Here is a 21,144-nt window from a genome sequence, read left to right as displayed (position 1 = left end):
GACATCTGGCGGCGACTACGCGCGGTAAGTACGATATATTTTCCTTAGTCGGTAAAGCAGATTCCGGAATGCGATTCTGACGTATCGCACGTGTTTGCCGGTAGGTGATCCCGCGTCGCGCGCGGGACCGCGGAACAACGAAAAATAGGCGTCGTCTATCGCTCGTTGATTGTCGGTTCTGTCGGTTGCTTTTCGCAAACTTTCGAAGTTCATATCGGCGACAAAACACGTGGTTTCAGATAACCTTTCTTTGTTGGCGCCCGCCACGTGTATCTCTCTGCGAACGATATTATTTTATTAGCGCGATATATATAATCTCAGGAATGCCGCGCTGTAGAGATTCGGATGACGAGGCTGAGGAAAAAACAGGTTTGTATTGTTTGTTCTTTCGCGACTTATTTTTTTTTCACACCCGGGACGGCTGATTGTAACGGTCGATTCGACATCATTTCCTGTCGGTTAACCATCATCATCGACCACGATGTAAACGTACAAGTCAATTTTTTCTTTATCTTTCTTTTTTTTTTCTTCTCAATACAGTCGGACCTCTTACCCTACGACATTTTCGGTCTGGAATCTTCCCCAAATCTCTGATCCTACGACAAAAATTTGAGAGTGGAGGTATAATTCCCCTTTCGCGATCGTAGCATGAGAGGATTTTTTGTCGTAGGATAAGAGGTTCCGTAGCATAAGAGGGTCGTAGGATAAGAGGTCCGACTGTAATTTTTTTTAGCATTTTTACGGATTTCTCAGGATCGCTATCATTGCTCGTTGCTTTCGAAGATATAACTTGTTTATTTTCCCCTTTGGCCTGTAACTCATAATATATTTGATTAATATTCGTGTTGTGTGTGCTATCAATTTGCGTGTAGCTTTTACATTTAGTCTTTTGATTGATTTGTTAGTGTGTTTTTTAAACACAAAATATTGCTAAAATTCAAAATTGGGTATTATTATCTCAATTATTATTTTCATAGGATGTTACATTTTTATTGTTTTGATTTAATTGGCTTAATTTTTCGTATTTTTATGCCACAGGTGATACGCAAAGACAGCCTACAGCTCTGCGTCGCAGTACCAGAATAAAGCAAGGCAAATCACCCTCTTCTGAAAGTGATGCTAGCAATAGTCAACCACTGAGGAATACCAGAAATCAAAGAACAATCATGGATAACATTGGCTCAGAAACATTGAAAAGTGAAAATCGTACTAGGAAACCTTCCATTTCTTCAGATATCAGTGAATCAACAGAGATTGATATCTTAGGGACACCTCGAAAGAGAGCTACGAGGAGCAGTTTGTCTGCTGTAACTTCTATTGGTACACCTACTAAAATTAACACTCGAATAACAAGGTATAATATTATATTTAATAGAGTATATGATATATGTATAGAACTATATATTTGATGTAATATGTTTTATTTGAAATAATTATCAGTAAGCGTCTTACACGAGCTGGTTCTGAGACAAGATCACCATTGCCAGTGGCTAGAACTACACGTAGAACAAGAGCTAGTTCTGTCGATCTAGAATCTTTAGTTGAGCAAAGTAAAAGTCATCCTGGCACACCAGTTAGAACACGTAAACGAGTGTCGGGATTATTGTCAGAATCTCCAGTTAAAGAAGAAGCTGAAAAGAAGAATCTTATACCTTATGTACGACTGGATGCTACAATAGTTGAGGCTGACGAATTTACAAATTCAGGTTATTTTTTTTAACTTTTGCATCTATCAAAGTAGATCTAATATGTTTAAACGAATGAATATATTGACATAGTTTAATATCTAATATGTGTATGTATTACAATTTATGTAATGCTTATGTTTATGAAATTATTTATGTGGATAATCAAAATAATCAAAACTAACAAATCTATTTTATTCTGTACAGGAAACTCAGATTCTTCCCCAGATAAAGCATTACGTTCTCAACAAAGAATTAACAAAAAACGTCAAAGTATAGATAAAAATGAAGATGAAGAGGATAATAGTTATGGTAAATGCTCATAGAATTTCCAATATACAATTAATTTCTTGAAAAAGAGTAACAAAGAAATGTTTTTATCTTACTAAATCTATTTTTATATATTCTTTTGCAATTACTAATACTATTTTATCTGTTTCAAAATTAGATGAAACACTTCAACTATCAGAGAAAAAAGATGAAATACATGATAAAGCTAAAATAACAGTGGACAATGAAACCCGTAAGTAAAACTAAAACTAAATCTTTTTTTCTAAAACTAAATCTATATTTTCAAATATTATATAATTATATCTTGCTTTTTAAAAAATATGTTATATCTCAAATTATTTGTATGGGATTCATTAGCTTTATTGTAATTATTTAAGTTTGTACCAATTTATAAGATGGTTCAAAATTAAAATTTATGTATTTTTTCTTTTTTTTTTCTTTCATTACAATAGTTGAAGAAGAAACTCTATCTAATAATACAACTGATAAAGGATCTATGCAAGAGAATGTTTCAAATCTTTCAAATTCTAAAGAAGAAGAGCTAGAAATAATTAAAACTCCATCAGGAATAGAAAAAGCATTAAAACAATCGACCACAAAGGAATTAATGATTCAAGTTGAAAATAGGAATATGTCTGTTGAAGAACAAAAAGGAAGTCCAAGTAACAAGGAAAATCAAACTTTGAATATTATTAATGAGACATTATTAGAAAGCAACATACAGTCTACTACCAATGTGACACCACTAAACACTAAATGTCTAACTCCAATACTTGCAAATAAAGCATCAAGTGAAAAGGAAACTAAATTTACGAAAAATGAATCAAATAAACGACGTCACTCGAAGGAATCCATAGAAGATGCAACGAAACATGACATTCTATCCAAAGAAATTATTGATAACATTAATTTGATAGAGGAAAGGATGGATATTTCTTCCAACTCTTCAATTTCAGATTCAACGTACAAGCAAAAGGATTTAGAAAGCCCTTTGAGAAATGATGTAACTAAAAGAAAAAGCTTCGTAGATGAAGCAGGCATTAAATCAATTACAAACGATACAAATAAATCAATTTTATCACAACATAAAGATATAGGATCAGTTGAGGAAGCTATTAAGGATAAAACACCTGTTAAACAAATAAATAAATCTACTGAAAATATAACGGAAGAGACCACTAAATCAGATAAAGTCGATAAAACAGAACATACTATTATAAATATTGATTCTGATGTCAACAAAGATTCTAACGAAATTGAATTGAATAAAATTACACATTTATCTAAAGATCAAAGTAAAACAGAACAGGAAAGCTCTACTTCTGTAATTGATGGTAACGAAATGAGATTAGAATTAAGTCAAGATGAAAATGAAGCTTCAAACATTCTTCACTTTAAGTCTGATCATTCAGTAGATTTAGTAGTTATGCCATCAGTTAATAAGAACGATCAATCCAATATACTGGAGAAACAGTCAGGTATAACTCAGGATAATATTAATGATAATACTAAGTTTACAGAACAGAAACGGGAAAACTCCCCTAAACATACAATAAAATCAGTTTTAGAATCTTCCAATGTTACCCCGGAGACAATTAATTCCACATCCAATGAATCAAATAAAGATAATGCAGTAATTCAAAATATTCGACCTTCTAATGTAATCGAAGTTTTTGGAAAATTCACAAGTATGTCATCTACAAAAACGGAAAGGAAATTAAAAAAGTTAGATGGTATTATAAAACAATATTTAAAACGTAAAAATATTAATTTAGATGATGTAAATTTGGATGGATACAAAGGAAAAAATTTGCAATTGAAAAACCAGAAAGATGCAAATACGAATATCGAGCCTAATGTTAGTACTGATGTTAGTATGGTTCATGATATTTCTAATGGCAACTCAAACCAAAAAAGAATTGAGAAGGAAAATGATGTTGAAATCATCGCAGGACCATCTAATTCTCAACTATTGAAAAAACCAGAAAATGAAAGTGAAGCTAAATGCGATCTTTCGGTGAACAAGAAGTTAGTTGCTGAAAACATGAAAGTGGCAAAAGAAGTAGAATCTGAATATGATTCCGACGATACTGTGATATTAAAGAGCCTAAGAGACCCAGTTGTAACGAAAAATAAAGAATTATTCAAGAATCAAGATGTGAATCGTGATAATAGAACATTTATCATATTTGAAGGAAACATGGATTATTTGCCTGAAGAATCATTTAAGTCTATTAAACAAAGGATGAGTATGCTTGAAAAATCTAAGAATTTTCTACTTAGCTCTACGGAAGATGAAAGTGAAGATGATTTTATCGTGGTTAAAGAGTCATGTTTAAATCTAAACTCTAAAACAGTTTTAAATCAAAGTAATGACAGACCTGTTTCCAGATTAAACAAATCAGGGCAAACAAAAGCAACGGAACGATCATTAAAAACACATGATGAATCAGATAAACAAATTGAAGATAATGAAAATGAATTAAACAGAAGCTCACAAGAAAATAAGAAAGACAAATCTTTATCAAAATCGATGGAAAGAAGAAAATCATTGAATAAATCTTCAACAAAAGATATACCTTCAAGGCAAGAAGATGAAACTGTAGAAAATATTGTTATAAATAAATCTCGAGGAGATTATTCAGAGAAAGAATTGGATAACACAGAACATTTAGAAAAAAAATTAAAAGAGGAGAAGCGTTCCTTGAATAAATCGCAAAATAAAGATGAAGATGCAAACGAATCTAAAAAGAACTTGTCAAAGTCAGTAAACGCCAAAACATTAATACATTTAAATGATGATGCAAGCGATAATAGCGAAATATTTATACCAGCTATGGATTTTGGATGTAAAAGTTATCCTACGGATAAAAGTGATTCTACAGTAGCATGTAAGGGATCAGATTCTGATAAGAAATCATCGGATGATGAAGATGAGTCTAGACGTCGTAGAATTTATCGATCTTTCTCGAAAATCAGGTATGAGAATAATAATGTTAATATGTCAGTAGGTTCTGATATCGAGAAAGAATATAATCTAGGTGGAGAAGAAGAACAATTTTCTGATGATAATCCAAGTTTTCTATCTTTCTTAAAATTCACTGATAATGATAATAGTAATGTTAATATGTCAGTAGATTCTGATATCGAGAAAGAATATAATCTAGGTGGAAAAGAACAACAATTTTCTGATGATAATGTCTTTGCTCATGAGTGTCGAGCTTCAGAATCAGAAATTTCAGATCCTGATGACAATGGTTCAGATCTTGCAGATTTTATAGTTGATGACAATGAAGTAGAAGAAGAGGAAGAAGAAGAAGATGAGGACGTTGATGATGAAGGAGAAAAGGAGAGTAATAGTGAAGAAGAAAGTAAGGAAAATATGGAAGAAGCCAGAAATATAGAAGAGGAGGAAGTAGATGATGAAAGCGAAAATGAACAAAGTATGGAAGAAGAGGCTAAAGTTGCAAAAAAGAAGAAAATAAAAGATAAAAATTCTGAACAAGCGTACTCAGAAAATGTGAAAGACAAAAATGAAAATTGCGATATAAATATATTCAATGAGGGAGATATAAAAGAAAAATCTATTAAAAATACTTTGTCTGACGTTAACACAAAAATGTTGTCTTTGTCTGAAAAGATGGCAAAAAAAAAGCTAAAAAACAAGGTGAAGAAATCCAATATGAAGGAAAATAAAACTATTTTATTAGATACATCAGATTCAGACTCATCGATTAAGAATACATCTTGTACGCAAAAAAATGAAAATACTATTTTATTAAGTACACCTAATACATCTAACTTGTCAATTAAGAAGAGAAGGAAATCGACTGTACAATTTTCTCCGAAAGATGTAACAGAACAAAATTTGATAGAACAATTAAATAAGTCTGAAGTAACATTTACAAAAGAGTTGCCAAAACCGCGCATATTAATGGAATGTAGTACACCAAAACTTGACACTTGTATGCAGCAATTCCAGTTTTCAACACCTGAATCATGCAAAAGAAATTCGGAAATTAACGATACCAAGACAGATAGTGCAAAAACAACACGTGTATCTTCGTTTAAGAAAAATAAATCAAAGAAGGATTCCATATTAAAAGAGGACATCAGTTTGAAAGAATTTAATCAGAGTGGGAAAAAACTAATAAATAGCAGTCTTCCATCCGACCTAGTGGAAGCTGTAGAAAAAACAAGACTTTCGAAACCGAGACCTTATAAGAACAAGTTACACAGAACAATAGATGTTATTCATACTGAATCACCTACAATAAGATATCTTAGAAAAGAAAAATTAAGTGAAAGTACACCAATATTAAAATTGAATATCGAAATCGATTCAGGAAAGCAAAAACTATTACCAATTGAAAAGACAAAGGATGTTACGCAAACTAAAACAAAGTTGGGAAGTGATGAAGAGAAAGTATCTAATCTGCCTAGTGATGATGTCATTCAGAAGAAACGTAAAAAGAAACAGAAGAAACATAAGGTGCAAGCAGAAAACACTTCGAGTGGAAATATCACTGAAAAAGCCTTATCTCAAGAGATAATAGAACCTCAAGAGATAATAAAATCAGATGTTCCTAAAAAGAAAAAACGTGTTAAAATTATACAGGATACAATTGTAGATGATATTTACAAAGATAGTGAAATTAATGAAAAAGAAAAGAAACAGAAGAAGAGGAAATTTAGCGCAATTGAACAGGACAAAAATGTAAGCGTGAAAAATGTACCTCAAAAGAATATTTGCAAAAAGAAACCAAAGTTAGCACAACGCGAGAGGAAAAATTATGAAATTATAGATAATTCAGAAGATTTATCTGCGGATATGATTGTCGAGAAAAAATCTAAACGACAAAAGGTAGCAGAAAGTAAAGAAATTATATCGGAAAAATTATCGAAGAAGAAGAAGAAGAAGAAGAAAGAAGAGAAAACTTTTAAAACTTTACAAAGTGGAATTTCGAAATTAAAATCTGACAAGAAACTGGCATCGGACACGAATGAATCCAAGGATACTGCTTTTATTAGAGCTCGAAATGAAGTACTGGAAGCTCTTTATGCTGCTGAGAGGAACATTAAAGCTAAGAAAGAATTAAAGAAAAAGCAGAAGAATGTCGAAAATCCGATTAAGGAGCAAGATTTAAGATTAAAGCTCGACGAAAAACGAAGAAAAAAAGTACTCGAGAAGAATGAATTTTTACCATCGTCTATAGGTAGAATGAAACGACTTTCAGATGAAGTGATTGAAAATCTTACAGACCAGCCGAAAGCGAAAAAGAGACAGAAACTTTCACGAAACCAAGAACAGATTATGCCGGAACACAGCTGGCAATCGAAGGCGACGACTTCAAAGAACGATGGCTTTATGTGGAGTTCTGGTAGTACTACACAATTCTTCGTAGTAGACTTGCAAAAGGCTAAAAAACAATCAAAAAGTTCTTCCACAATAACTTCGTTTAGGCAACATATGCTCGCTAAAAACAGGGAACCCGTTTCAGCTTATATGATGTATCTTAAGAAGCAACAGGCAACGTCAAATAGTCGATCTTTTCATAATGCATTTTGAATGTTCGACTTTGTTTTGTTCAGGAAACGTATGTTTACTAGGTACAATCAGGAATATGTTTCGGCTAATATATATATCTTAAAAAGCAGCAGGTAATGTCAAAATCAATTTTTTAATAATGCATTTTGAACGTGTTATTAAATAATATATTGTTACATATTCTGCAAATTATTAATATTATATTAATAATATTATATTGTCGAATATTATATTAATAATATTATATTAATAATATTGTATTAATAATATTGTATTAATAATATTGTGTTAATAATATTGTATCATTATATTGTTGAATAATATTATTTAAGTTTCGCTAATATTTCATAAATTCAAAATAATATAAATCAAGTTACTGTAGTTTACATATGTAATTCCTATTTGATGTTTTGAGCAAGCAGTGTTATTTAGAGTAAAATAATACATCAGTTTTATTAAGAAATAACATTGAGAACAATGGCTTTTGATTGCATGTTAATATAATTTTGTAAAATGTTCAATGTGCTGTATTTATAAATATATATGTGCTTACTATTCTGATTCATTTTTTTCTTTTTCGTAAAATATTTGTCTTCTATATATGTATAAAATATGTTACGCAAATAAATATATTCTGCAAATTATATATTTGATATTTTTTTTCAAACAAAATATGTAATACAAAAAAATTGAAGTATCTATCGATGATACTTATTTGTATAATTGTATCCAAATTGATACACCAATGGGATTCTCTGCACTTTTGCATTCAATATTAACAAAATTGATTTCTTTTTCAGATTTTATTCGATAGTAAATAGATCCAGAGCAGCGAATCGTTGAGTTTTCTAAGCTCGTATGATAATGTCTGATACTTCTGTCTTGATATTTGAAAAACAGGCGCCGTTTGCAGCATTCTGTCCACCGAATATCACGCATGTAAAGCTGTTTATTGCATTATGCTGCCAAAGCTTGTGACTCCAGTTATTTACAGTGTCCAACGTTTTTGCTAATTGCTCGTCTTTTAATTTTTCTTCCTTAATTCTTACATGACATAACACGAAAGCGTGTTCCATTGCAATTTCTGCGGTTCGATCTACAGCGTGTTCATCGTCATCCTCTATTACGAGACGTACCTGTAACCATCGTAACAAATCGACATTAAGCATATAAATAATTAAGATCACTATGATTTTTGATTATTCCTATCTTTTTGTATATTTGCTTGGTACATAAATACGTCTATTCAAAATAGAAATATTTAATATCGTATACTAACTTGATCATTTTTTGCGAAATTTTCATCGTCCATAATATTAAGAGATGAATTCGTCAGATACTTGGAGTATTCGGACATTATTTCATTGTTACCTATGATGGCAGCCGTGTTTTTATTTTTCGTTACATGATTAAATATTGACGTGGCATATTTTTTCATTTCCATTTTCTGTAATGTCCATTGCGATTTCTCCTTATCCGTCACTTTTTCTATTTTTATATTGCGATTACCGAGTAACACAACGTCCCCGTAATCGATACTATTTGCTAATTTTAACTGGACCAATTTCATAGAAGCCTGAGAATCTTCTGCCGAACAATGTCCAGCTTTACTATCTTGAATACTCTCTCCGAGAAACTTGCGCGCCAAAATCTGCAATTTCGTTTTCTTATACCTGTGTAAAAAATTAAATCAAACAAGTGCACAAGACATATTTTACAACAATATTTGTGATATTACATATAGAATACCTGTCTCCCGTGAGATTAAATATTACAGAAGTATCAATAATGTAAGGATGCGTCATCTTTAATGTGTGCAAATCAGAATTCAAGCTTTGTCCTACAAGAATTGCATCTGCAGGAAGTAACGTTCTCAATGTTTGCTGAACATCATGCAACGTAATGGTGACATTACTCAACATCTCTTCCGTAATACCACTGAATCGAGTCAAGTAATTTGTTATCGCGTTCTCCGGTTTCACTAGAGTGTCGTAAATAATCTGTGACAAAGATTAAAACGTTTTACATATATGTTTCCTTCTAATGCAAATATTTAATGGTACGTACTTTCAGACTTTCGTCCACAATGGTGATTCTAGTGAGTTCCAAATTACCGCTTGTCGTCAGACACATTTCACAATCTAAACCAAACATTGGTGATGTTGCTGTGGCCTCTTCATAAACATCTTTTGTCGATAGATATGAACCATATCTAAAAAATCAAATTGTAATTATATTAAAATTTTATTACACAATAAAAAAAATTTTACTTTTCTGCTAATGTTCCTTTCAGAGGTACAGGATAATTTTCCTCCACCATCTGTGATAATGACAAGAGCAGCTTGGTTCTACAAAATTTATCAGTAGATGGTAAATTTATATCGCAATCGTTTTTCACATCGATGTTTCTCGAAGACATTGGAAAAACACTTTTCAACAGTTTTATGACATTTCCATTTGTTTGCAAAGCAGTTTCCACAGAGCCATATCCTAAAAAATGAGAATTACCTCTTCTATTCACATCATAAAATAAATAAATTTTATAATTATTATATTCTAGAAATATTTTTAATTGAAATTTTTTACTTTGTAGGTAGAATAAAACTTAGAGAAATTTACTTTAGCGGGAGATATAGCAAAAAAATTTTTATACACAATGTAATTATACATATACATACGTCTTATTAATTTATCACTATGAGTTCCTGTTAAAGGAACAGTTGCGAGTTCCTCTGTTATAGATGCTCCATAAACAGCAGGTGTTATTACCTCTAAACGGTACTTCAAGTTGTTTACTATATGTGGAAACATACTCTCATAAGCCATGAAATGATATGAAGACAAGCCCTCAACTACAAAAACTACAGTGTGGCTTACCTTTAAGAAAAATTATTTACTTTAAATTAATGAGAAAATTATATGCAATTTAGATTATCTTTAAAGTAAAGTACTACTTTTGGAAATATAATACTGTGATTATTACTTTGTTGTACTTTTCAAGATGGCACCATCTAGCTGGTAGATAGGGAGAATGATGTCCAAGCAATGAATATAACAGAAGGTGTTGTACATCGCTGAGAAATATTGGTATTCTAGTCTTTAGATTACCAATGTCTAGAGTAGCATTTTCACCAACTGCTTTAAGAAGAATCCTTGGAATTTGTTGCAATTTCTTTTTACGTTTTCTAAGTTCTTGCTTTAGCTTTGTATATTCATCGCAATCATTTAATCTGTGTAAAAGAAAAAAAAATTATATATAATATATATATAATAAATATATCTAATATATATAAATGCTTTACTTATAAATCAACTAAAATACCTGGGCTTCTTATTGTTAGCCTGTGACTCTGATTCACAATAATCTTCTCTTTTCTCACAAGTTTCTGAGGGTCTATGATCTAAATCTTTATAAGATCGTTTATGATTGGAATTTTCTCCTGTTATACTATTATTGTTTGGATTGCTAAACCTATCAATAGTGGTTGATGTCTGAAAATAATTGCAAAATGTTAATTATACATTTTTATTTCAAATTATTCTTTATAGATTCTTTTAGATTTATGTATAAACCTGTCTCAAAGCCTGTAATTTTATTTCCCTGTCTTTGTCATTAAGTTTTGCAATTTTCAAAAATGCTGCCATCTTGGCCTTTTTCTTTTCAATTCTTTGTAATTGTTTTGTTGTTAATTCCTTCATAATTTAGTACTTGGTTATTGAGACCATCTATAATCTGCAACAAACACAAATATAATTAAATTTCATATATAATAATACATATTTATGCGATATATTGTCTTTTTAGAATTGACAAATATATTTCGCATGTAATGGTTTTCTATAACACTATGTTTAATAAGTAACTTTTAGATTTCAACTATAGTTTTTTTTTAATATATATAATGTTTCTTTATATGAATTAATACATTATAATTTCGAATAAGCTATAAATTTGAAATAATTTATGGTTTTGTTAAAGAAATGCAATTGTGCAATGTTGATTTGTGAAGAAAGACAATTAAATTTGTAAATCATGATAGCTATGTTTCAAAAACATTACTTTAATATTCTTTTTTTTCACTTAATAATAGTTTATTATTCATTAAATATTACAATATTTGCTGTACAAATTGTCACGTAATTTATCAATATTCATAATTATCACAATTTAAATAACAATTTATAGATTCATACTTTGTAAAAAATTGAAATAATAACTATAATTATATTATTGTAAGTTATAAATATAGTTTACTGTATTAATTAAAAATAAAACAGATTATTAATCGTTAAAATATATGTCAACAATAAAATAAATTCAATACTATATATATTGTAAAACACACTAATATATATTACCATTACAATATCTCTTATATATTTGTAATATATCGATTTCAGTAGATTAACATCACCTGTTTGAGAAAATTTCAGCATTTTTTATTCCGATTTAATGAAGTAATAAGTAATTAACAATATTACAATATAAACATATCACACGTGTAAAGGCAGGAAAATAAGAAACACGAATAAATTTCGTCTAGATTGATTCAGGTTAGAAAACATGCTGTCGTACAAATTTTGTACCAACCAAATGACAAAAATATACTAGATTAAATTTGAATAGATCTGTCTATTTTAGATACGTTTCGTTTGACGCTACGAAAGTTCTGAAGCATTTGATTGACCAATCAAGTTGAAGAGGCAAAGATTTCTTTGTTCTGATTGGACAACCAAAATGCTTCGAAATTTTTCTAGAATTAAATTGCGAGTACATATATCCACAATTATTTCCAATAATTTCTTATCACTGTCATATGTATTCATAGGATGTAAGCAGACGACAGTACCAGAGTGTGTCGGAGTGTTTTAGAGAATTGTATCAAGTTGTACGCTTGCTAGATATTTTTGTATTTTGCAAGAAAAGAAAAACATAATAGTATTATATTATATTAAAAAGAAAAAAAATAAGCTTTTTTACTGCACACTGTTGAAGAAATAATAATCATAATGTCGGCGAATACCCCGCATATGGAAAAAGAATTGGATTTAAGCAATGCTGGCCGCGGTGTATGGCTCGTCAAAGTGCCTAAATATATAGCCAACAAGTGGGAGAAAGCGCCTGGCAATATAGAAGTCGGCAAATTAAAAATTACAAAGTAAATTTGTATTATATATTACTGTATATTAATTATAATTACTATATATTAATTTGTGTATGTGTGATATGTAACTTAAAATTGTTCTTTGGGAGTATAAGAAAATAAATTTGTTTGAAAAAAAAATAGTAAAAAAAATCTGAAAAATGATACAATAAAAAAAGTAAACAAAGGAATTGTATCTAGCATTTGATACAATATTTTGTTTCCGCTATACAGGATTTGTTTTATATTTTTAAAAATATTCTTATCATTGCGCTGTTAACACAAATGTAATGATAATTGTAGAAATGTATATGTAGAATTTAATATCTAATTTTGTTCTGTATTCATCTTTTTAGAATAATCTTATAATTTTTTTGCTTAGAAGCATATGTGCACAGATTCCTCAACATGTCCATTTTACAAAACATTTACTTTCATAAATGAAAGCCTTAGTTTTATTTTATACAATATACTGTTATTTTGAAAGATAATTCTATAAACAAGTTGTGCAAGTTATTTTATTTTTGTCTATATTTCCTTTCCAGAAATCCTGGACAGAAAGCCGAGGTATCTCTCAAATTATCAGAGGCTGTTTTGGCTCTGAAAGAATCTGGAGAGGAGGAAATACCGAAACAACATAGGCTAGATGTTACGACAGTTACTAGACAAATGCTAGGAGTATTTTCTCATGTTACCCGTAAGTTTGACATATATTTTAAGTTTAATATATTTCTGGCAATACCTATTATTAATCTTACAGCATCCACAAGCTCAGATGCAATTGTTCCAGAAACAGAGAAGCTCTTTATGGAAGGAAGGATTGTGCAAAAATTAGAATGCAGACCATATGGTATATTATTTATGCAATTAAAGTGTGTTGAGAGAGATTTATATATATATATATATTCTTAGAAATATTTTCTGCTAAATTTTTTTTAGCTGATAACTGTTATATGAAACTGAAGCTAGAGAGTATCAAGAAAGCTTCTGTGCCACAAAGACAAGTTCAACAATTAGATAGAGTTGTACAGAATTTCAAGCCTGTATCCGATCACAAACACAATGTGAGTATTATTCCTTGACTTTTTTAACATAATTAAAATCCTAGATCTTTCATAAACTAATATTTTACAGATTGAGTATGCTGAAAAGAAGAAAGCAGAAGGAAAGAAAATGAGAGATGATAGAAATGCTGTGCAAGATATGCTGTTTGCAGCATTTGAGAAACATCAATATTACAATATAAGAGATCTTGTGAAAATTACAAGACAACCTATTGTAAATATATCTTATTTACTCATTCAATACAATATTTGAATACATAGTTTGCTGTAGAAGTCATAATTTTATATATATATATATATATATATATATATATATATATATATATATATATATATATATATTTGTCTAACATATATTCAAATTTTTAGGTTTATTTAAAAGAAATTCTCAATGAAGTTTGTAACTATAATTTAAAAAATCCCCATAGAAATATGTGGGAATTGAAGCCAGAATATCGACATTACAAGGAAGAGGAAAAATCTACAGAAAGTACTTCAAAGAGAGGCAACGAATCGGAAGATGATTGACTTTTCTTATTTATGTATATATATATTTGGTTATTAGTAAAATTTATTAAATATTTTTTAATGTAATTTCTGTAAGTTTCCAGTAATTTAATTAAAATTATACAATTTATCTTTTGTAAAAGAAAAATTATTTACATTCACATAACAGTTAGAAAAATGGATGTTCCTTACTGAAAGTTACTTGACTGATGTGTACCAATTATTTCAAGACCAATAATCAAGCATATTTTGCACTTTACAAATGTTATAAGAGATTTGTTGGTCGATTCTTAAATATTTGGAAATGCTTGAAACATTAGCATAGGATGACAACCACATAAAACTTTAATCTCCACTGCTTCATTGGCAGGAATAAACAGAACAGAACCACGAGAAAAGATCTTAGAAGATATTTCTGCTTTACCACTCACTATTAATAGGATGCTGGCTGAGTTCCTCGATTTTAAATTGTGAGATGGTCGTCCAGGTGGTAGCTGTGTATTTGGTATAAGTATACATTTATATTACATTGAAATGCAATCACAAGTATTGAATGGCAGTATAGCAAAACTCACAGTGATTTTGGCTACTGCAAACTCTGGAACTGGTGGACGAAAAACTTCAGTGAACACGTCCTCCCGGAATGGTTGAATCTTTTTAGCAGAAGCTAACTCGCATTCAAACGATATTATTTGTATTAAAGTTGGCACATCTTTCGGTTTTGGTGTAAGTCCAGCTCTTATCACATTGTCTGAACAAGCCATACACTCTATACAATCTGAAAATTGAAAGCTCAATAAATTATTTATATTTTTATATTTGAGTGCATATACTAAATTCCAAAAATTCAAAAATAATTTACCGCCAGAGAGGTATGCATGAGGTACGTTTGGTCCAATATATATGGCTTCGCCTGGTTGCATTGTTATATAATTGAACAGATATATTGTAAAACAACCCACATCTCCAGGATAATCTGCGTGTAGACGCTTTAACAAATCAGCTTTTATCCACTGCCTGTAAGAATCATCTAGGAGCAACTGAATATGATTATACTTTTCTAATAAGATTTCTCCCAATAAGGAAGATTGCAAAAATATACAAGATATTCAGTAAATCATATTATAATTATTAAGGAAAGATCATTTCGTAAACATTTATGGCATTTCTTTCTACATATAATTTTGAATTGTAACATGATTTATTGAACATTCTATATGTAGAAATTTTTTACCTGTATTGTGTAATCTGTCTATCAAGCTTTTCAATTGTCTCATCACTTCATTGGAATCACAGGTCATAAGACTGTAGAAACATTGTCGTAAAGCGTCAACAATCATAGAATCGGTCGCTTGACATAAACGACGAACATTGGTTTCTCCTATCACAGAGTGTAATTCCGGTATCTTATTCAGATAATCATTTATTTCATTGATTGGACGGAATCCACAGAGTGCTTCAAAAGGGGTCAAAGCTATTGCCAATTCTGGTTTGTGATTTGGATCTCGGTAGATATTCGGATACAATTCATGCAGTTCTTTTGCCTTCTCCTGAAATTATAAATCAATCGTAACACATTACTCTTACAATTAATAAAAAAATATTGTTACCTTATTTGGATGCACTTGAATGGACAAAGCTTTATTTATAGACAAGACCTTAAAGAGAAAAGGCAAATTAGAGCCAAACATTTGTATTGTATCACTACCTAACACCTTAGTATTCTCTTGAATGTATTTTTGCAAGGAGACGTCCGTGTTCTTGAGATATGATGGACCATTCTCGTGAATACCCATCCATAGTTCTGCATAAGTCTTTTTTTCATCCACCGCAAAATCAGCATTAGCTGATTTTATCAAAGTTGCAACAATACTGTCCATACCATGTTTTCCCCAATTGTACGTTTGAATTGCACATTTAAGTTCCATTTTAAAAATATATCTACGCAACAAGAAGTAAAATAAATTTTAAATATTTATATATACACAATAAGAAATAATTAAAATTATTTATTTTTGTGCTTTTGATCTTTATAATAGAATGCTAACAAGATTTACTAAATACAATATTTATTAAACTGTTAAAATAAAAAGTTCTTAACATGAGTTCCATTCATCTTCTCAGAATGTTATAAGAAATGTTTGCTAAAAATGATTTATTTGCTTTTTACTCCCAACTGCTGTTAATCCAAGGACAAAAAGACAGAGGGAGTATGTGTTTTATTTTTATTGCGCAACAAAAAATTATATTTTATCTTGATGCATATGAAGATCTAAGGAACCAGTTACTATCCTTATCCATTTTTCATAAAAAATTTAATCTAAATACTGTTTGATAAAATATAAAGTACACACATATATATTTATATATTAAAAAAAGATAGGAGAATTTATAGTCTGTAATAGTAAGTCTGAAGTGAATATTTCAGCCTGTACTGATTACATGTTTTTTTTACATAATAATTTAGAGATTACTATATATATATATATATATATATATATATATATATATGTATGTTATTAAAAATTCTTAACCCTTCCTACTCTTTCCAACATTTTATACATAAAGTGATGTAAAAAGAAACGAATTATCACGATGCCTTAAATAAATCTGCGTACGTGATATGATCATACCTGTGTTATCTAAGCCAAAGTTCATCTTATTATCTTGCGGCTTATCATTTCAATGTTATAATTACGTGTACGTGCTTCCTTTTGAAGATAAACCATAATTCTTTTTTTTCAAATAATATTATATTATTGTGACAAACTCATTATTTTTGCAAATAATAATACGATCGATTTGTATATATAAACACAGGAAAGAAATATATTTGTAATTGAAAAACTGTATATTAGTTATATTTTTACTGACACTACTTCCAGCTTTTCTCTCTCTCTCTCTCTCTCTCTCTCTCTCTCTCTCTCTCTCTCTCTCTCTCTCTCTCTCTCTCTCTCTCTCTCTCTCTCTCTCTCTCTCTCCATATACGATGTATACGTATACACACATCAAAGTTAAAAAACTGTTGCTTCGATTTAAGGATAATTTCTTTTTAGTCGCATTATACTGTTTACACTCAAAGTGAAATAAAAATAAATAATATATATATATATTATATATATTATTTATATATTATCAATAATAAATATATTTAGGCATTGGAGAGAGAGAGAGAGAGATATATAAAGATAAGTAAAGAATAAAAATGAAAGAAAATGCATAAATGCAACAAAAAAGCATATCAAATAGAGATTGCGTCAATTTACAATTATTTGACAATAAAACGCAAAAAAATACTTATCAACTTTATTATTTCATATTTTTTATTTAATTATATATATTTTTTATTGCCAGATATAGACTTGAATTTATTCTTAGAATTATTTCTTATATCCGTAATATCTATCAAGGAATTTCTAATTAGCGATAATCTTGTTCCTTTTGCTTATATTTTTGCATACAAATAAATATTTCTATGGAATATTCAAACGCGTAGTCTGAATTTAGCTTTAGGATGATAGCCAATTGGATGGCCAATCACATTGGACAAGTAATATTGGCCTTGATTGACTTCCCTCTATATATTTTTTATAGTTCATGCACGTTGCAGTGCACAAGGCAAGTGATCTCATCTTCGTTCTCTCTTCTTCATCGTTCGTCTTGCCACGAGGTATGTTATAACATTGAATTATATTTCTAAACGTTTAATATCGTTTCTTTTGTATATAATTATTCAAACACATAGAATTAATAATTACAAATGTTATTACAGTCGTGAGAAAAATCGCCTGCAAAAATGGTGGCTCAGAAAAAACAGGTAATTGCATTATTGCATGCCCACGTGCTCGTTTATACAATTTTTCACGGCAAAATTTAATACATTTTTCGTTATATATATATATATATATTTTTTTTTTTTTTTAATTTATATCTTACACGCATATATAGTGAAAAAAATATTTAATTTTTTACAAATTTTTTGTTTTTTAAAAAGAATTATTAAACATTAATGAAGTAATAATTGATTGATTTTATCGCTTGTTTATTTAGAAAAAGGCTCAAGAGAGCATCAACACCAGACTAGCACTCGTCATGAAATCTGGTAAATATGTTCTTGGTTACAAGCAAACTCTGAAGTCCCTTCGTCAAGGCAAAGCCAAGTTGGTCATCATCGCTAGTAATACACCGCCGTTGAGGTGAGACTGAGAAGTAGCACTCCTTTTGTAACAGCGAATTGACATATTGAACATGAACATAATTCTTTTAAAAATAGATTAATTACACATATATAAAGATTTAAATATAAGAGCATTTGTATAAGAATACTCAAAGAAATTTATAAAAATTAAATATCTATTAATCTATACATACATGTGTTATAAAAAGAATTTTATATTGTAAAAATTTGATTAATATAAATTATATTAAGTAAATAAATTAGCCATATAATAATAATGCATTAGTAAAGATTATTAATATAAGTATATCAATTCGCTTATTGTAAATTAAATAGGAGTTCTATGGAGTAGTCTCCTGCCCTTGCTTGTAAGTGCAGGGCATTAAATTGTAATTCTGTTCATCTTTTAAACATAATTTAATCTGGATTTAACAGAAAGTCGGAAATCGAGTACTATGCCATGTTAGCGAAGACTGGGGTGCATCATTACACAGGAAACAACATTGAGTTAGGAACAGCCTGTGGTAAATACTTCCGTGTCTGTACGCTTTCGATCACAGATCCTGGCAATTCCGATATTATAAAATCTATGCCAACTGGTGATCAAGCGTAATGTAACATTTTTATTTAATAAATAAATTGAAAAATCTTGAAAAGATTATTATTTATTTCATTCTTATTATTATTTATTATTATTTTCATTCTTATCAATATGAAATATCCTTGGTTACATTCTAAAACAAGCTGTACTGTTATTACGTGATAAAACACAATATTATTAACAATATTAATATCTATACTAAAAACTATTTAATAAAAATCTATAGAAATATATAATATCATCTTTATAAAAATATAGTATTGCATCTTTTTTTTTTTTTTTTTTTTATAAAACATTTAATATTAATAAAAAAAACAAATGATTATTACGCTTACTATTGCTGTGTACTATCACTCAACTTGCTTGCACACTGTTCTTCCAAATGATTGGGTTTATTACATTGACGACATATCTTCCCCTGTGCAGGACACGCGGACGCAACGTGATCTTTGCCACATCTTGAGCAATTGTTTATAAAGGGAATATGGCATTTCCATGAAAAATGATTACTCTTGCCGCATTTCGTACACAACTCACCAAATGCCGGACAACGCGACTGAATATGATTTGTTCCACATTTAGTACAGTCATTCACATATTTAATTTTGCAATACTCCGTCAAATGATTAAACTGTTGACACTTGCTACACTGCACACCCCAAGCTGGACATCGATTTCGATTATGTTTTGTACCACATCGATTACATTCTATTATAGAAGATGTGACTTGAGAAGAATTTTGTTTTTGCATTTTTTCATCATTTCCTTGTGCCATTAAATCTTCGCATTGTTTCCAAAACAGAATAATATCATTAAGATCTAACGATTCCAAAAATGATATAAAATTTTTTCCTTTATGTTCTACTAAAAGTGCAGCTTTTCCTGTAAAACGTTGAGTACTGATATCCTGTATAATTTTCTCTTTCACGATACTCGTGGGATCAGCATAATTACGTGCAACAGCAGTGAGCTGCAAGAAATAAATGATTACAATTATACAAATTATATTTGCAGGTATACAATTATAATAACATATGTAGTTTTATGAACATACTTGCAGGTCCTTTATATATTTATCGATATCTTCATAATTTTTTCTCTTATCTTCATATAAGCAATAGATATCAAATTTCTTGATTAGTACATTTATATCTTCTTGTGCATTTTTATCGTGAAAAGAAAATGTTCTATAAATTTCTTGACCAACAGGACCCATGCGATTTAAAAGCATGATACCCCACTTTTGTTTATTGGCCTCTGCTTTATCAATATCCTTCACATAGGTAAGAAATTCATTCTTCCAAGAAAACCATGTAGTAATAAAATCATTTTTCGTAATAAATTTAGATGGTGGAACAGCAGGTATATTTGCAGATTTATCTTTTGCAATAATATTTTCATTTACATTGTTAGAATCTTCGCTTATAAAATTAGATTTATTTAATGGGTTTTCTTGTTCACTGTTTACAGTCTCTTCCACTTGGCTAGGTGAGTTACCTAAACAATGTTTATATTATAAAACAAGTTTTTACAATATAAATTGTTTTATTTCTATTTTGTACTAATATTTGGTTACCCATTTTTGTTCTACAATCGTCCCTTTGTTCAATATATTTCTATATCTATTATGTATTTTTATATAAAATTTATTTTGCAAAAAAGCAAATGTTTTACTACAAAAAGAAACATTAAAATTCGCACACTACACGTCTTCACAATTATTTTATAAAACAAACGTGATTCATTAATATTATTACTGTTACTACATGATCTTTACTGCAATCGTTTGCGACCACAGACTTCTATTATATAGGTCTATATGATAGAAGTCTGTGTTGCGACTGTACATATATATATATATGTATATGAATCACGTTGCTTCCATATGAAAAAATATAATGGTTAATGATTCCGGTATATCCCTGTTGTTTATGACAGATTACTACTACAGAGATTGTACTTTCAAAGACTTGATAAATTGTAATTTTTTTGGGATTGTCAAATTATGTCCACGAACCTGCGTAGATATTATCGCTGTGCTTTTTGGTATATATTCAAGATAATAAATATTTAAAAAATAGGTTATATTCTCGAAACATAATAAATATATATATATATATATATATA

The 21,144-nt window shown here is 29.6% G+C and overlaps 6 protein-coding genes across 11 annotated transcripts; 3 read left to right on the top strand and 3 right to left on the bottom strand.

The window, feature by feature from the left end:
- The first annotated feature begins 140 nt into the window (after nt 1-140).
- On the top strand, nt 141-7,720 carry LOC140669092 (uncharacterized). Of its 2 annotated transcripts, XM_072898603.1 has the most exons (7): nt 141-369; nt 1,039-1,354; nt 1,441-1,706; nt 1,893-1,997; nt 2,134-2,208; nt 2,429-3,454; nt 3,539-7,720. In XM_072898603.1, exons 1-7 carry the CDS (start codon nt 324-326, stop codon nt 7,543-7,545), a joined length of 5,841 nt encoding a protein of 1,946 aa, XP_072754704.1. In that variant the 5' UTR covers nt 141-323; the 3' UTR covers nt 7,546-7,720. The 2 variants fall into 2 exon arrangements, with proteins under 2 accessions (XP_072754704.1, XP_072754702.1); XM_072898601.1 differs by having other exon boundaries at nt 2,429-7,718.
- A 592-nt stretch (nt 7,721-8,312) lies between these two features.
- Rexo5 (uncharacterized) lies at nt 8,313-12,087 on the bottom strand. The gene is made up of 10 exons (XM_072898604.1): nt 11,940-12,087; nt 11,098-11,257; nt 10,847-11,016; nt 10,508-10,754; nt 10,203-10,401; nt 9,795-10,014; nt 9,592-9,736; nt 9,274-9,524; nt 8,804-9,197; nt 8,313-8,660 (listed from the first exon to the last, which is right to left on the bottom strand). Exons 2-10 carry the CDS (start codon nt 11,221-11,223, stop codon nt 8,373-8,375), a joined length of 2,040 nt encoding a protein of 679 aa, XP_072754705.1. The 5' UTR covers nt 11,224-11,257; nt 11,940-12,087; the 3' UTR covers nt 8,313-8,372.
- A 282-nt stretch (nt 12,088-12,369) lies between these two features.
- On the top strand, nt 12,370-14,369 carry Tfiifbeta (transcription factor TFIIFbeta). Of its 2 annotated transcripts, XM_072897974.1 has the most exons (6): nt 12,370-12,683; nt 13,214-13,365; nt 13,429-13,518; nt 13,608-13,732; nt 13,803-13,946; nt 14,102-14,369. In XM_072897974.1, the coding sequence occupies exons 1-6, from the start codon at nt 12,535-12,537 to the stop codon at nt 14,258-14,260; spliced, it is 819 nt and encodes a 272-aa protein (XP_072754075.1). In that variant the 5' UTR covers nt 12,370-12,534; the 3' UTR covers nt 14,261-14,369. The 2 variants fall into 2 exon arrangements, with proteins under 2 accessions (XP_072754075.1, XP_072754074.1); XM_072897973.1 differs by having other exon boundaries at nt 13,214-13,518.
- Nucleotides 14,280-17,120, bottom strand: Mpi (mannose phosphate isomerase). Of its 3 annotated transcripts, none has more exons than XM_072897970.1 (6): nt 16,873-17,120; nt 15,850-16,180; nt 15,474-15,789; nt 15,102-15,269; nt 14,815-15,017; nt 14,280-14,733 (listed from the first exon to the last, which is right to left on the bottom strand). In XM_072897970.1, exons 2-6 carry the CDS (start codon nt 16,165-16,167, stop codon nt 14,530-14,532), a joined length of 1,209 nt encoding a protein of 402 aa, XP_072754071.1. In that variant the 5' UTR covers nt 16,168-16,180; nt 16,873-17,120; the 3' UTR covers nt 14,280-14,529. The 3 variants fall into 3 exon arrangements, with proteins under 3 accessions (XP_072754071.1, XP_072754072.1, XP_072754070.1); XM_072897971.1 differs by lacking the exon at nt 16,873-17,120 and adding an exon at nt 16,774-16,796; XM_072897969.1 differs by lacking the exon at nt 16,873-17,120 and adding an exon at nt 16,341-16,364.
- Nucleotides 17,121-17,838: 718 nt separating this feature from the next.
- Nucleotides 17,839-19,569, top strand: Rpl30 (ribosomal protein L30). 2 transcript variants are annotated; one of them, XM_072897370.1, is made up of 5 exons: nt 17,839-17,909; nt 18,012-18,056; nt 18,290-18,435; nt 18,852-18,940; nt 19,444-19,569. In XM_072897370.1, exons 2-5 carry the CDS (start codon nt 18,036-18,038, stop codon nt 19,461-19,463), a joined length of 276 nt encoding a protein of 91 aa, XP_072753471.1. In that variant the 5' UTR covers nt 17,839-17,909; nt 18,012-18,035; the 3' UTR covers nt 19,464-19,569. The 2 variants fall into 2 exon arrangements, with proteins under 2 accessions (XP_072753471.1, XP_072753470.1); XM_072897369.1 differs by lacking the exon at nt 19,444-19,569 and having other exon boundaries at nt 18,852-19,072.
- Nucleotides 19,285-20,934, bottom strand: LOC140668390 (uncharacterized). Its single transcript, XM_072897363.1, has 3 exons — nt 20,594-20,934; nt 20,072-20,514; nt 19,285-19,987 (listed from the first exon to the last, which is right to left on the bottom strand). Exons 1-3 carry the CDS (start codon nt 20,595-20,597, stop codon nt 19,352-19,354), a joined length of 1,083 nt encoding a protein of 360 aa, XP_072753464.1. The 5' UTR covers nt 20,598-20,934; the 3' UTR covers nt 19,285-19,351.
- Nucleotides 20,935-21,144: the final 210 nt, after the last annotated feature.

Source organism: Anoplolepis gracilipes, chromosome 8 (assembly GCF_047496725.1).
Source record: "Anoplolepis gracilipes chromosome 8, ASM4749672v1, whole genome shotgun sequence".
In the NCBI taxonomy this organism is placed as follows: domain Eukaryota; kingdom Metazoa; phylum Arthropoda; class Insecta; order Hymenoptera; family Formicidae; genus Anoplolepis; species Anoplolepis gracilipes.
The sequence above is the reverse complement of the archived record's forward strand: the minus strand, read 5'-3'. Positions and strand labels throughout refer to the sequence as shown.

Excerpts from the sequence above, each read along its gene's own strand:
- LOC140669092 (XM_072898601.1), top strand. The coding sequence starts at position 324 with ATGCCGCGCTGTAGAGATTCGGATGACGAGGCTGAGGAAAAAACAG. Across the intron at positions 370-1,038 it reads CGAGGCTGAGGAAAAAACAG|GTGATACGCAAAGACAGCCT; the intron begins GTTTGTATTGTT and ends TTTATGCCACAG. Across the intron at positions 1,998-2,133 it reads TGAAGAGGATAATAGTTATG|ATGAAACACTTCAACTATCA; the intron begins GTAAATGCTCAT and ends TTTCAAAATTAG.
- Rexo5 (XM_072898604.1), bottom strand. The coding sequence starts at position 11,223 with ATGAAGGAATTAACAACAAAACAATTACAAAGAATTGAAAAGAAAAAG. Across the intron at positions 10,755-10,846 it reads GCTAACAATAAGAAGCCCAG|ATTAAATGATTGCGATGAAT; the intron begins GTATTTTAGTTG and ends TCTTTTACACAG. Across the intron at positions 9,737-9,794 it reads AAAGGAACATTAGCAGAAAA|ATATGGTTCATATCTATCGA; the intron begins GTAAAATTTTTT and ends TTGATTTTTTAG.
- Tfiifbeta (XM_072897973.1), top strand. The coding sequence starts at position 12,535 with ATGTCGGCGAATACCCCGCATATGGAAAAAGAATTGGATTTAAGCAAT. Across the intron at positions 13,519-13,607 it reads ATTAGAATGCAGACCATATG|CTGATAACTGTTATATGAAA; the intron begins GTATATTATTTA and ends AATTTTTTTTAG. Across the intron at positions 13,947-14,101 it reads AAATTACAAGACAACCTATT|GTTTATTTAAAAGAAATTCT; the intron begins GTAAATATATCT and ends TCAAATTTTTAG.
- Mpi (XM_072897969.1), bottom strand. Across the intron at positions 15,790-15,849 it reads TTCAAGTGCATCCAAATAAG|GAGAAGGCAAAAGAACTGCA; the intron begins GTAACAATATTT and ends TTATAATTTCAG. Across the intron at positions 15,270-15,473 it reads AGACAGATTACACAATACAG|ATGATTCTTACAGGCAGTGG; the intron begins GTAAAAAATTTC and ends AGTTGCTCCTAG.
- Rpl30 (XM_072897369.1), top strand. The coding sequence starts at position 18,036 with ATGGTGGCTCAGAAAAAACAG. Across the intron at positions 18,057-18,289 it reads TGGTGGCTCAGAAAAAACAG|AAAAAGGCTCAAGAGAGCAT; the intron begins GTAATTGCATTA and ends TTGTTTATTTAG. Across the intron at positions 18,436-18,851 it reads AGTAATACACCGCCGTTGAG|AAAGTCGGAAATCGAGTACT; the intron begins GTGAGACTGAGA and ends TGGATTTAACAG.
- LOC140668390 (XM_072897363.1), bottom strand. Across the intron at positions 19,988-20,071 it reads AATATATAAAGGACCTGCAA|CTCACTGCTGTTGCACGTAA; the intron begins GTATGTTCATAA and ends TATTTCTTGCAG.